Source organism: Symphalangus syndactylus, chromosome 6 (genome assembly GCF_028878055.3).
Source record: "Symphalangus syndactylus isolate Jambi chromosome 6, NHGRI_mSymSyn1-v2.1_pri, whole genome shotgun sequence".
Lineage (NCBI taxonomy): Eukaryota > Metazoa > Chordata > Mammalia > Primates > Hylobatidae > Symphalangus > Symphalangus syndactylus.
Window position 1 is genome coordinate 132,622,121 of NC_072428.2, and position 15,788 is coordinate 132,637,908.

Below are 15,788 nucleotides of genomic sequence, written 5' to 3' on the forward strand. Positions count from 1 at the left end.
CTTTAAATACTTGCAATTTGAGGAGATGTATATAGTTGGCAGCCTCCTAGGTAAGGCATGTTATGAAGAAGGTACTGTGAATTGATAATATCAAAACAAATCTTCAGGGAGCCTCTGCATGTGTGCATCTGTATCTCAGATCAATTATAGTTGAGTTAATTCCTGCCTGATTCATCTCCCAGAGATGCAGCCTCCTCTTAAAGAAGTTTGGGGGTGGTGGCCCATTCAGTGATGTCACTGACAGATGCATTCTGTGGGGATAAAATGTCACAAAGTTCATTTCTTTGCTCATGCTCACAGAGGGCCTGGTCTGGAATATTCCACATCTGCTCTCACACTGCCATGGGCTCCTGGACCTTCTGCTGTGTGTCCCTTTGCATCCTGGTAGTGAGTGAGTCTTCAGAATATTTACCATCGTCATGCTGGGCTTCTGCATGGATGATCTCATATATTTTCCTTATTCTGACGTCCAATTCTGTCTTCTTTCATTGAGCACACAGATGCTGGAGTTATCCAGTCACCCCGGCATGAGGTGACAGAGATGGGACAAGAAGTGATTCTGAGATGTAAACCAATTTCAGGACACGACTCCATTTTCTGGTACAGAGAGACCGTGATGTGGGGACTGGAGTTGCTCATTTATTTTAATAACAACGTTCCGATAGATGATTCAGGGATGCCCAAGGATCGATTCTCAGCTAAGATGCCTGATGTATCATTCTCCACTCTGAAGATCCAGCCCTCGGAACCCAGGGACTCAGCTGTGTACTTCTGCGCCAGCAGTTTAGCCACAGCGCTGCAGAACCACCCCTTTCCTGTGTAGAAACCCTGGTGTTTCTCCTTCTCCTTCTACCTCCCAGCAGTCCTGACCAAAGTCTCTGCTCTTCCTCCCTCCCTATGAGAAAAAAGTGGTTTAGGGGTGTGAAAAAGACAGAAAATGAGAAGGTATCAACATAGGAAAACTTATATTGATTTGAGGATTACGAAATGGGTTTTGAGGATTCCTTAAAAATTGTCTCTGCTTAAAACACATAGGAGTAGCATAAACCTTGGCTACCTACACTAGAGATTTCCCTGCCCTCCTGCATTTGCCATCCCGTGAGAATGGTGGGAGCTCCCGAGAAAGGCTGCATTTTCTGAACTATGAGGCCCTCCTCATTCTCTCCTAACTCTAAGTTGCAAACAGAAATTTCCCTCACACATTTTCTAGATTGTAAAAGAAAGTTCTTTACTATGATTGTGGACATTCCTTTATGACGCCAATTTCAACTTTACATTTACTTCGGGAATTTTCATTATTCCTAAAGAGTGTCTCAAATGTGGCTAGAGCAAGCAGGTTAGTACATTAGATGTAAGCTACCTGGCCTGGAATCTAAGGATCTATTTGTCTCTATTCTGCGTAAGAAGAGCCGGGTGCTGGCTAAAGGCTGTGCACACTCACAGAGCACTGATGAGGCCTCCTGGTGAGGACTCACACTGGGGTATCTAAAAGCAGACCAGCATGTCCGGTCTTCTGTTGCCCTGTTTCCTTTCTCATTATATGTCCCTAACACACAAATTTACATTTTTCTTCTTATTTACATGAGAAGTTTCTATACAATACCTGCAATCCATTCTGAGTGGTTATAATTTCTCTTTGATATTCATATTTACATGCTGATTCCTTCTAAATACCTATCATGGTATCATTGACAGCTGAGGCAAAAGACCCCTATATTTTGAGTGCCCAAGGCCATTGAGGTTTTTTGGAGTTCTGCCATAAGCCCAATTCCGCTTTGTCATTCTCCTATTTTATTCTTTTTTCTTTTTTTTTTTTTTTTTTGATGTAGGGGGTCCTGACTTTATGAAAATAGTGCAGAATTCCTCCCTGCTGCTTCCAGATCGTTTTCCTTCCTACTTCTCTAAAGCCCAGCTGCATTATAGGCTTCCTTTAGCCTGATTTTAAATTCCTTCCATGTGATCATGCATCTGTCTCTACCTGTATTTTGTATCTGGCTTCTGCCTCTCACCCATCAGTCCCATGGCTACTAGAAGGTATTCAATCTCTATTGACACAAATTACTACCAACTTGGTGGTTTACAACAACAAAAACTTATTATCTTACAGTTCTGCGTGTCAGAAGTCCAAAACCGGGCTAAAATCCAGGTGTTGGCAGGGCTGCATTCCAACCCGAGGCTCTTGGGGAGAACTGTTTTTCTCTCCTTTTCAACTTCTAGAGACCACCAGTGTTCCTTGGCTCATGGCCCCATTCAATCTTCAAACTCAACAAGCACTGGGTGAGCCTTTGCTCACTCTGCATCACTCTGACACTCACTCTTCGTCCCCCCCTTCCACATTTTAGGACCCTTGTGATTACATTGGACCCACCTGGAAAATCCAGGACACGCTCCCTATATTAAGGCCAGCTGACTAGCAACCTTCATTCCATTTGGAACATTCCTTTCTCCCCTTGCCACATAATTTAACACATTCCCAGTTTCTGGGAATTAGACATGGACATCTTTGAGAGGTTGTCATGCTGCCTGCCACACTTGCTACCTGGTTACAGGGAGTGGTAAGCAATTAAATTTTTGAAGACAGAATTATGACCACAGTTTTGTATCCTAGGTTCAACAGACCCTGCAAAAGGATAGAGCCCACAGGGAAATAGGCCCCTCCGGTAACCCAAGCGAGTCTGCGAACTAATGCCCTTTAACATTGGCAAGTGCTTTTGACTGCAGGGGACTCAGAAGCATGCCTCTGTGCCAAGAGCAAAAATATGCCCTTTTATGGCAAGTAACTTAATTGACTAACTCAAAAAACAAATATTTCTCTCAGCTTCCCATAATCTCTGAGAGGAAGTAGGTTTGGAGAAGTGGGGTTACGGGAGTGGGGGGTGGTGGCAGGAAGAAAGGCCAGGTGTTAATGATGAAACAACATTGAACTTTTCTAGGGGTAGATTTAATTCAAGACTAGAACATTGTAGCTGCAAATCTTCAAAATAAGACAATCTTATCCTCTGTTTTATTGTGGGAATAGAGAATTGAGAGAAGTTCCATTCCATGGGCTTTGGGAATTCAATATGTTTCAAGGATAAATAAACTCAGGTTTTTTTACTGCAGAGAAGAGCTTCAAATATAATCAGTTCTCAGGGCATCAGCTCAGTTCCTCTATCCCTAACAATGCAGTTGACATGCATCTTCTCAGACGCTTAACTCCTAACTAACTGATGGTTAATTTAGGTACACATAGAGGACAAGAAGCACCCAGCCACCAGTGAGAGGAAGAGGAGAGTTTGCAGAGAAGCTGGCTTGCAATAAGACAATGAGTTCATCTTTAAATACTTGCAATTTGAGGAGATGTATATAGTTGGCAGCTTCCTAGGTAAGGCATGTTATGAAGAAGCTACCGTGAATTGATAATATCAAAACAAATATTCAAGGAGCCTCTGCATGTGTGCATTTGTATCTCAGATGCATTATAGTTGAGTTAATTCCTGCCTGATTCATCTCCCAGAGATGCAGCCTCCTCTTAAAGAAGTTTGGGGGTGGTGGCCCATTCAGTGATGTCACTGACAGACGCATTCTGTGGGGATAAAATGTCACAAAGTTCATTTCTTTGCTCATGCTCACAGAGGGCCTGGTCTGGAATATTCCACATCTGCTCTCACACTACCATGGGCTCCTGGACCCTCTGCTGTGTGTCCCTTTGTATCCTGGTAGCAAGTGAGTCTTCAGAACATTTACCATCATCATGCTGGGCTTCTGCATGGATGATCTTTTATATTTTCCTTATTCTGACGCCCAATTCTGTCTTCTTTCATAGAGCACACAGATTCTGGAGTTATGCAGTCACCCCGGCATGAGGTGACAGAGATGGGACAAGAAGTGATTCTGAGATGTAAACCAATTTCAGGACACGACTACCTTTTCTGGTACAGACAGATCATGATGCAGGGACTGGAGTTGCTGATTTACTTTAACAACAAGGCTGTGATGGATGATTCAGGGATGCCCAAGGATCGATTCTCAGCTAAGATGCCTAATGCATCATTCTCCACTCTGAAGATCCAGCCCTCAGAACCCAGGGACTCAGCTGTGTACTTCTGCGCCAGCAGTTTAGCCACAGCGCTGCAGAACCACCCCTTTCCTGTGCAGAAACCCTGGTGTTTCCCCTTCTCCTTCTATCTCCCAGCAGTCCTGGGCAAAGTCTTTCCTCCCTCCCCATGAGAAAAAAGTGGTTTTGGGTTGTGACAAAGACAGAAAATGAGAAGGTTTCAACATAGGAAATCTATGTTGATTTGAGGATTATGAAATGGGTTTTGAGGATTCCTCAAAAATTGTCTCTGCTCAAAACACATAGGAGTAGCATAAACCTTGGCTACCTACACTGGAGATTTCCCTGCCCTCCTGCATTTGCCATCCTGTGAGAATGGTGGGAGCTCCCGAGAAAGGCTGCATTTTCTGAACTATGAGGCCCTCTTCATTCTCTCCTAACTCTAAGTTGCAAACAGAAATTTCCCTCGCACATTTTCTAGATTGTAAAAGAAAGTTCTTTACTATGATTGTGGACATTCCTTTATAATGCCAATTTCAACTTCACATTTACTTCGGGATTTTTCACTACTCCTAAAGAGTGTCTCAAATGTGGCTAGAGCAAGCAGGTTAGTACATTAGATGTAAGCTACCTGGCCTGGAATCTAAGGATCCATTTGTTTCTATTCTGCATAAGAAGAGCGGGGTGCTGGCTAAAGGCTGTGCATACTCACAGAGCACTGATGAGGCCTCCTGGTGAGGACTCAAAATGGGGTATCTAAAAGCAGACAGGCATGTCCAGTCTTCTGTTCCCCTGTTCCCTTTCTCATTATATGTCCCTAACACACAAATTTACATTTTTCTTATTTATATGAGAAGTTTCTATAGGATACCTGCAATCCATTCTGAGTGGTTATAATTTCTCTTTGATATTCATATTTGCATACTGATTCCTTCTAAATCCCTATCATGGTATCATTGACAATTGAGGTGAAAGATCCCTGTATTTTCAGTGCCCAAGGCAACTGAGGTTTTGGGGAGTTCTGCCATTTGCCAAATTCCACTTTGTCATTCTCCTAATTTTTTTTTTTTTTTTTGACGTATAGGGATCCTGACTTTTAAGACAGAAACAGTGCAGAATTCCTCCCTGTGCTTCCAGATCATTTTCTCCCTCCTACTTTAAAGCCCAGCTGCTTTGTACATATTACTTTATAATATTACCCCTTCTTGTTGTACCTACCTTATTACCTTCAGAAATTTTCTTTTTTTAATCCTTCTGCCTGCTACTAATCCAGTCATCATTCTTAATACTATTCATCACATAGACAATTTATTCACTCGAGAGGCTTCTAAGTTTCTCGACTTCCTATACCCTGAGTCTTTTTCCCCTCTAATCATTTTCAGACTTGTTTCCATGATTATAGCCCCTTAAGGAACAACAAAGATCTTTCAATATTTCTATTTAAATTGTCCTGTCGTTCTACCACTACCTCCCTTCTGTCTATATCAGTAACTCCTATAATTCTTCTATTTCTCTGACCTCTCTCCAGTTCATAGAGCCCATAACTTTTATTTTTTAAATTTTTTTGCTCTTTCTAGGATGTTATTTATTAAAAATAGATTCTCTGTCCCTCCCCTCACCCCTGCTGGCAAAATGGCCTTTCCCAACATCTTTACCTGCATGGATAACAGGTCTTGAGGATGCAGATGTGGCATCCTACCTAAACTACAGGCTCAGGCTTTTCTGGGACAGTGAGGCAGCAGCTCTGCCAGAGCCAAGGGTGGAACAGCACAAGACGACATCAGCAAACCCTGGTGCACCTAACTGTGGGCTGCTATGGAGGCCGGTATGGACTGGAGTTCCTCCTGCTCCAGGCCTCAGGAGACAAAATCCACAAAGAGAGACCCAGCAGCCCAGCAGTAGCCCCCTGAGAGCCCACAACTTTTAAACTCTCATGCTTTAATTCTTACATTCTTTTAATTATATTTTAAGATTTAAGACTATAATATCAACCCCGATTAAATCCAACTCCCTGTAGGTTCCTATGAATGGCAGAGTTGGGAGCGGCACTAAAAATCCCTGTGGGGACTCATTCAATTTATCTTCTATAGTGGTCATAGCCTCCTGTTAGGTTCCTCTACTTCTAATCTTGGCCTCCCTCATTCTAGCCACCAACTCAGGGTCTACTGTCAACGCAGAAGTCAGAGTGATGCTTTAGGTTAGATGTTGTCACTCTTCCACCAAACCATAGAGTAGCTTCCAGTTTCACTCAGAGAAAAGCCTATAGCCTGCATAGGCCTACAGGTCCTAGGTGATCCCCCTCCCTGTTGTATTTCTTGCCTCCTCTCTGTTCCTCTTTCCCTTGCTTATTTTTTCACAACACAGTGGCCTTCCGGCCATTCCTCGAATACGTAAGGCACACTTCTGCCTTAGAACCTTTGCTCAAGCTATTCCCTTTGCTTGGAATATCCTTCTCCCAAGTATCCCAGTCAGGCCTGCAAGAAGCCTGAATTATTCTACAGTGACACAATCATTTTCCTAAAACCACTTTTCAATATTTATACATTCAACAATTTTCCATTGTTCATGAGATAAAAATGTCACTTCGGGAGGGCATTTGAATTTTTAAACATTTGGACCATATCTTATCTTACTTTTGACTACTGAGTAACATAAATATTACTTTATCAAATGCACTTCATACCCTTACAAAACAGTCTTACACAATTTAATGCCTGTTCATACATTTGCTCTTGTAATTTCTGCTACCTTCTTCATATTGTTCAATACTTCTAATCACTCAAGACACTACTGAATGCTCTCTCTCTATATGATGCAGGAAATAGTTCTATTTACTCTATTTTCACAGTACAGTAAAATAGATACACATTTTAGGAACAAAACAACCATACAGATTATAGAAATTAAACTATTTTTTACATACTTTCGAAGGTGAGGAAGTTCAGAAGTTCAAATATGGTTAAGCTATGTTTTGCTTCTATTTAAGTCCACATTCCCCACCACTTTAAATCTTCCAAGAAAGATTTCCCTCATTCAAATTAAAAACATTTTGATACAAGAGTGGGGCAGGGAAGTGCTCGGTAGAGAAGGGCGGGGTCCCTGGTGAGGGCTCCACCCTCGGGCTTGTGCCCACTGACCTAAATGAGGACAGGTGTTTCTGTTTTTGCACTCAAAAAGTTGCCTTTTGGCCCACCATACCTCCCATCCTGTGCCCATATAAACCCGAGACCTTAAGCGGACACAGACACAAGAGGCTGGACGTCCAGAGGAGCAGAAGAATACGCAGCAGACACTGGCAGATCAGCGATGACAGAAGGACATGAATGCCGAGGAGAGTTCAGCCAGGGGAAGTCGGCGAAGAGTCCTGCCACTGGGCAGCCAACTGCAGGGGAAAGCCACCGTTCCACTCCATCCCTCGACTTCTGGCTCCCCATCTATCTCACTGAGAGCCACTTCCACCACTTAATAAAACCTTGTACTCAACCTTTCAGCCCACATATGATCTAATTCTTCCAGTACACTGGGCAAGAGCTCAGGCTGTCACATTGGCCCCCTGTCCTTACAATAAGCAGAGGGTCTATTGAGTTGACTAATGCAAGCTGACTGCAGACGGCATAGCTGAAAGAGTGCACTGTAAGTCCTAGACGCTGCCATCGGGTGGGAGCCCAAAAGCACTCCCCACAGCCTCTGCACCTGCCCGTCTGCCTGCTCCCCCTAGGGGTTTGAGCACTGGGGCACCAGTGAAGTGAGCTATCCCCCTGTCACATGTCCTGCGAGCAGGATAAGGGAATTCTCCGGTTTTAACTTAATCTGTAAAAGACCTTGTTAAGAAGATGAAAAAGAAACCACAGCAATGGATAAAACATTTGTAAACTACATATCCAACAAAGGAATATTATGACTGTTTCAATATTTGCAGAACTGTCTAACCCATAGACTTATGAGCAATAATAAATTATTATTGCTTTAACCAGTGAGATTTGAGTGAGGCTTGTTATACAGCATTACTGTGCAGGTGTCAATTGATATACTCTATATTGCAATATCGATTTCTTAAAATTGTTTGTCCTAACCATAATCCTATAGACCATTACTAATTCCAAGCTTGTTCTTTTTATGAAGAGTGTCGCTCAACTCTGATGTCTTTGTTCTGTTTTCTATTTTGATTTACACATGAACACAGTTCCCAGCAGCTTTCAAACCTCCAGAAGCCCGTAACATTTCTGATTCTGAAAAATATCTTTTCTTGTTTTCAGCATTTTTATTGTTATTTTTTATTCTTTTGTATGGGAAGGTACTCAGTTTACCATCTTGAATTAGTAATTCTTTAAACATTTTTGCAATTCTAGTAATTAGAGATATTACTGCATTAGGCATTGTAGATACCATGGTCTTTGCATTTCCTGCTTGCCTGCCGAGTCCTGTGAACTATTTCTGGTGTCACTGAGTCACTTCCCAGTGTGGTCATTGGCTCTTATTGAGGCTGATTCACCAACCTTTGGTCATTCTTGGACACATAAGCACAAATTCAACAGTGTCGTTTCCCAAAATACATAATATGCAGGAAAAATTACTTTTCATGTAAAATAGACATGTCCTTTTAATATTACCAGTAGATTATTCTAATTATAGACTAGTAACATCCAACATACTTATTTGGGTTTAGTGACAGACCTATTACTGTGTTCGCTCCTCAATTCAAATACAGAGTGTGTATTTTGCATTGTGTAGCTGCAAGTTTTGGGATTCTCCATCGTATACTTAGCTATACAATGCCAGCTACTCTTGTCTGGATATTTTCCCAAATCCTGGATGATTACAAACTTCTCCTTCACTGGTGAAATTTTTTTTTTTTTTTTTTTTGAGATGGAGTTTTGCTCTTGTTGCCCAGGCTGGAGTGTGATGGCACAATCTTGGCTCACTGCAACCTCTGCCTCCCAGGTTCAAGTGATTCTCCTGCCTCAGCCTCCTGAGTAGCTGGGATTACAGGCATGCGCCACCATGTCCAGCTAACTTTGTATTTTTTTTAAGTAGAGACAGGGTTTCTCCACGTTGGTCAGGCTGGTCTCCAACTCCCAACCTCAGGTGATCTGCCCGCTTTGGCATTCTGAAGTGCTGGGATTACAGGCGTGAGCCACAGTGCCCGGCCAATTTTTTTTTTTTTTAATGCAGGGTCAAACTTGATATTAAGTCTTTCAGACAGTAAGAAGATAACTATTCAGGGTCTACAAGATGGCCAATTAGAAGCAGCTGTGGTCCGTGGCACTCAGGGAGAGGAATGAAATGGGGTGAGTGAATTTAGCACTGTCAATTGAAATATTCAGGTTCTCACACTGGGACTGACTAGGCAAACAACTCAACCCACAGAGAACAAAGAAAAGCGGGGGGTGTGGGGCACGATGGCCCACCAGGAGCAGCACAGAGCCAAAGGAACCCCCACCCTCAGCCAAGGGAAGCAGTGAGTGATTGTGTGACCCTGCCCAGGAAACGACTCTTCTCCCACAGATCTTTGCAACCCATGGATCAGGAGATGCCCTCACGAGCCCACAACAACAGGGCCTTGGATCCAATACACAGAGCTGTGTGGAGTCTTAGCAGAGCAGCTGCTCAGGCACCCACAGAGACCCAGGAGTTTTACACATTCCAGCCCCAGGAACCCCAGCAAGTCGGGAAATCTGTCCACATATAACCCTAGGAAGGGGGCTGAAACCAGGGAGCCAAGCAGCATCATTCTGCAGGCCCCACTTCCATAGCACCTCACAAGTTAAGACCCACTGGCTTGGAATTCCAGATAGCCAATGGCAACAGCCTAGAATCTGCCTGAGATAAGTCTGAATTCCCGGGGAAAGGGGGTGGCCACCAACTCTGCAGTCCAGTAGACTTAGCTGTTTTAGCCTGCCAGCTTTGGAGAATACAAATGGTCTGGATGAGGACCATAATGCAGCACAGCTGCCTTGCCAGATCATGGTGAGACTGCTTCTTTAAGCAGGACCTTGATCCATTCATTCTCAGTGCGCAGGACCTCCCTGTGGAGGCTTCAGCCATTCAAGCCAGGGTTCTACATTGAGAGCTCTGATCTCTCCCTGGGATGGAGCTCCTGGTGGGGAGGGGCAGCCTCCATCTCTGCAGTTCAGTCAACTCAGTCCTTCTAGCCTGCTGGCTTTGTAGAATCCAAATGGTCTGGATGAGAAAGGCTCCCCATAATGCAGCACATTTGCTCTACCAAAAAGCAGACAGACTGCTTCTTTAATCAGTTCCCTGATCCTGTTCATCCCAACTGGATGAGACCTCCCAACAGGGTCTCCAGCCACCTCCTACAGGTGTGTTCTGGCCAGCAACAGGTCAGTACTCCCCTGGGATGGAGCTTCCAGAGGAAGAAGCTGGCTGTCATCTTTGCTGTTTCACAGCCTTCACTGATGATACCTCCAGTATGGGAAAAATTGAGGCAACTAAGGTCTGGAGTGAACTTCCAGCAAACCACAGCAGCCCTACAATAAAGTGGCCTGACTAGTAAAAGAAAAACAAACAAACAGAAAACAACAAGAACAGTATCAATGAAAAGGGGCCCGCAAAATCCAAGGTCAAAGGTCAGCAACCTCAAAGATTGAAGGTAGACAAGCCCACACAAATGAGAAAGAATCAACACAAAAATGTTGAAAACTTAAAAAGCAAGCGTGCCTTTTCTCCTCCAAATGACTATAACACCTCTCTAGCAAGGGCACAGAATTGGGCTGAGGCTGAAATGGCTGAATTGACAGAAGTAGGGTTCAGAAGGTGGTAATAACGAACTTTGCTGAGCTAAAGAAGCATGTTGTAACCCAATGCAAAGAAGCTAAGAATCATGATAAAACAATACAGGAGCTGACAGCCAGAATAACCAGTTTACAGAGGAACATAATCAACCTGATGGAGCTGAAAAATACAACACAAGAACTTCACAATGCAATTACAAGTATCAATGAGAGAACAGACCAAGTGGAAGAAGGAACCTCAGAGTTTGAACACTATCTCTCTTAAATAAGAGGGGCAGACAAGAATAGAGTGAAAAGAATGAACATCACCCCCCAGAAATTTGGGATTATGTAAAGAGACTGAACCCATGACTGATTGGGGTACCTAAAAGAGATAAGGATAATGGAGCCAAATTGGAAAACACACTTCAGGATATGATCCAGAAGATCTTTCCCAACCTAGCAAGACACACCAACATTCAAATTCAGGAAATGCAGAGAAACCCAGTAAGATACTCCATGATAAGATAAACCCCAAGACACATAATCATCGGATTCTCCAAGGTTGAAATGAAAAAAAAAAAATGTTAAGGGCAGACAGAGAGAATGGCCAGGCCACCTACAAATGGGAGCCCATCAGACTAACAGCAGACCTGTCCGTGGAAACCTTATAGAGTGGTTGGAAGCTATTCTTTAACATTCTTAAAGAAAAGAATCTCCAACCCAGAATTTCATATCTGACCAAACTAAGCTTCATAAGTGAAGAAGAAATACGATCCTTTTCAGACAAGCAAACACTTATAAAATTTGTCACCACAGGACTGCCTTGCAAGAGCTCCTCTAGGAAGCACTAAATATGGAAAGAAAAAAACCATTACCAGCCACTACAAAACACACTGAAATACACAGACCAGTGACACTATGAAGCAACCACATAAATAAGTCTGTGAAATAACTAGGTAGCATAGAAATGACAGGATCCAACTTACACATAACAATACTAACTTTTAAGTGTAAACGGGGTAAATGCCACAATTAAAAGATATAGAATTGCAAGCTGAATAAAGAACCAAGACTCACTGATATGCTGTCTTTAGGAGACACATCTCACATGCAAAGACAAGCATAGGCTCAAAATAAACAGATGGAAGAATTTTTACCAACCAAACGGAAAACAGAAAAAAGCAGGGGTTGCAATCTTAGTTTCTGACAAAACAGACTTTAAACCAACAGAGAACAAAAAAGACAAAGAAGGGCATTATATAATAGTAAAGGGTTCAATTCAATAGGAAGAGCTAGCTATCCTAAATATATATGCACCCAATACAGGAGCACCAAGATTCATAAAGCAAGTTCTTAGAGACCTACAAAGAGAGACTTGGACTCCCATACAATAATAGTGGGAGACTTTAACACCCCACTGACAGTATTAGAAACAACATTGAGACCGAAAATTAACAAATATATTCAGGACCCAAATTCAGCTCTGGATTAAGTGGAACTGATAGATATCCATAGAATTCTTCACCTGAAAACATCGGAATATACACTCTTCTCATCATCATATGGCTCTTACTCAAATCGATCACATATTTGGAAGTAAAACACTCCTCAGCAAATGCAAAACAACTGAAATCATGACAGTCTCTCCAATCACAGTTCAATCAAATTAGAACTCAATATCAAGAAATTCACTTAAACCACACAACAACATGGAAATTGAACGACCTGCTCCTGAATGACTCTTGGGTAAATAACAAATTAAGGCAGAAATCAAGAAGTTATTTGAAACTAATGAGAACAAAGAGACAATGTACCAGAATCTCTGGGACAGATAAATCAGTGTTAAGAAGGAAATGTATTGCACTAAAGGCCCACTACAAACCTCTGCTCAAAGAAATGAGAGAAGACACAAACAAATGAAATATTCCATGCTCATGGGTAGGAAGAATCAATATTGTGAAAATGGCCATACTGTACAAAGTAACTTATAGATTCAATGCTATTCCCATTAAACTACCATTGACATTCTTCACAGAATTAGGGAAAAAAAAACTATTTTAAAATTCATATGGAACCAAAAAAGAGCCCGAATAGACAAGACAATCATAAGCAAAAGGAACAAAGCTAGAGGAATCATGCTACCAGACTTCAAACTATACTTTAAGGCTACAATAGCCGAAACAGAATGGTGCTGGTATAAGAGCAGACACATAGACCAATGGAACAGAATAGAGAACTCAGAAATAATACTACACACCTACAACCATCTGATCTTCAACAAACCTGACAAAACAAGCAATGGGGAAAGGACTTCCTATTTACTAAATGGTACTGGGAGAGTTGGCTAGCCAAATGCAGAAAATTGAAACTGGACTCCTTCCTAACACCATATACAAAAAGTAACTCAAGATGGATTAAAGACTTACATGTAAAACCCAAAACTATGAACACCCTAGAAGAAAATGTAGGCAATCTCATTTAGGACATAGGCACAGGCAAAGATTTCATGACGAACATGCCAAAAGCAATTGCAACAAAAGCAAAAATTGACAAATGCAATCTAATTAAAGAGATTCTGCACAGCAAAATAAACTATCATCAGAGTAAACAGACACCCTGTAGAATAGGAGAAACTTTGTTTGCAATCTATCTATCTGACAAAGGACTAATATCCAGAGTCTTCAAGGAACTTAAACAAACTTACAACAAAAGAACAATCAGACAACCCCATTAAAAAGTAGGCAAAGGACGTGAACAGACGCTTATCAAAAGAAGACATACATGTGGCCAAGAAACATTGAAAAAAAAAATAGCTCAACATCACTGATCATTACAGAAATGCAAATCAAACCACAATGAGATTCCAGAATGGCTATTATAAAAGAGTCAAAAAACAACAGATGCTGGTAAGGTTGCAGAGAAAAAGGAACACTTTTACACTGTCGTGGGAGTGTAAATGAGTTAAACCATTGTGGAAGACAGTGTGGTGATTCCTCAAAGACCTAGAGGCAGAAATACCACTTGACCCAGCAATTCTATTATGGGGTATATACCCAAAGGAATATAAATCATTCTATTATAAAGATACATGCATGTGTATGTTCATTGCAGCACTGTTCACCATAGCGAAGACATGGAATCAACCTAAATGCCCATCAGTGATAGACTGGATAAAGAAAATGTGGTGCATACAACATGGAATTATATGTTGGCATAAAAAAAAAAAATGAGATCAGGCCAGGCACGGTGGCTCATGCCTGTAATCCCAGCACTTTGGGAGGCTGAGGCAGGCGGATCACGAGGTTAGGAGATTGAGACCATCTTAGCTAACACAGTGAAACCCCGTCTCTACTAAAAATACAAAAAATTAGCCGGGCGTGGTGGTGGGTGCCTGTAGTCCCAGCTACTCAGGAGGCTGAGGCAGGAGAATGGCGTGAACCCGGGAGGTGGAGCTTGCAGTGAGCTGAGATCGCGCCACTGCACTCCAGCCTGGGCGACAGAGCAAGACTCCATCTTAAAATAATAATAATAATAAAAAGAAATGAGATCATGTCCTTTGCAGGGAAATGGATAGAGTTGGAAGCCATTATCCTCAGCAAGCTAATGGGAACAGAAATCCAAACACTGCATGTTCTCACTTATAAGAAGGAGCTGAATGGTAAGAACACATGGACACATCACAGGGAACAAGACACACTAGGGCCTGTCAGAATAGGGTTAGTGGGAGGGAGAGCATGAGGCAAGAAAAGCTAATGAATGCTGGCTTAATACCTGTGTGATGGGATGATCTGTGCAGCAAACCACCATAGCCCGTGTTTACCTATGTAACAAACCTGCACTTCCTGCACATGTACCCCAGAACTTAAAAGTCGAAGAAAAAAGAAGAAGATAACCATTTGAATTGCCTAATCAGGTGGATTGTTATGGAAGAATGTATATTTCCAAGACTCTTGAAATTAAAGAGAGTGAGTTGTCATAAACAGTGAGCTCCTAGACGGAAATAATTTAGAGTATGTGATAGTAAGCACACCTGTCAAGGCTCTCTCCGTTGAAGAAAATGTAATGAGGAGGACTCTCTGAAAGAAATTAGAGCATGTACACACAAAGATTCAAAATCAACACTATTATTACAAAAGCTGAGAGTATAATTAAAAGAATGCCTGTGCTTGGAATACTTGTCATGGAGAACTTTAATTTGCTAAGAAAATGGATGAGACACTACAGTATTTTGAAGTGATACTTCCTTCTGATCATCAGAACAGGAGCAAACGAAGAATATTTAAAAGTGAAAGCTCTTATATAATTCTTACTGTGTTTTGGGCATTTCAAGTGGGTTCATCTTCCAAGTAGAAAATACTCAGCATCCACTTAGAATGCCTTATTTTATAGAAGAGTAAACTGAAGCAGAGGGAAGATACATAATTTTCTTCATGTCACATGGCTAGTAAATGGAGGAAAGAGGGATTCAAACACAAGAATTTGGGGACTGGATTCCTTTTAACCATTTATAAACTATTATAACCAAAATTAAAAATATAGGTTCATTAAAATGGAAGAGGAAAAAGACTTCCTCAGGAATAGTTCTAACTTCTTAGAAGACTTACACTTCTCATATGAAAGAAAGAGGAGGTTCTCGGCCAGGTGTGGTGGCTCACACCTGTAATCTCAGCACTCTGGGAATTTGAGGCAGGCGGATCACTTGAGCTCAGGAGTTTGAGACCAGCCTCGGCAACATGGTGAGATCCCATCGCTACTAAAAATACAAAAAATTAGCTGGGGATTGGTAGTGCATGCCTGTGGTCCCAGCTACTCAGGAGGCTGAGGTGGGAAAATCACTTGAGCCTGGGGGCAGGGGTTGCAGTGAGCCAAGAGCATGCTACTGTATTCCAGCCTAGGTGACAGAGTGAGACCTCACCCTCAATTAAAAAAAAAAAAAGAAAAGAAAAAAAAGAAAGAAGAAGCTCTCATATCCAGGAAAGATCAATTTTAGAGGGAAGAGGAAATGCACTCAGGGTCAA

General features: G+C 42.0%; 1 gene segment (V, D, J or C); it reads left to right on the plus strand.

Annotated features, from left to right (window-relative positions):
- The first annotated feature begins 3,656 nt into the window (after positions 1–3,656).
- LOC129485464 (T cell receptor beta variable 12-4-like) lies at positions 3,657–4,209 on the plus strand. The segment is given in 2 exon segments: positions 3,657–3,705; positions 3,806–4,209. Coding segments are annotated over 2 exon segments (453 nt in total).
- Positions 4,210–15,788: the final 11,579 nt, after the last annotated feature.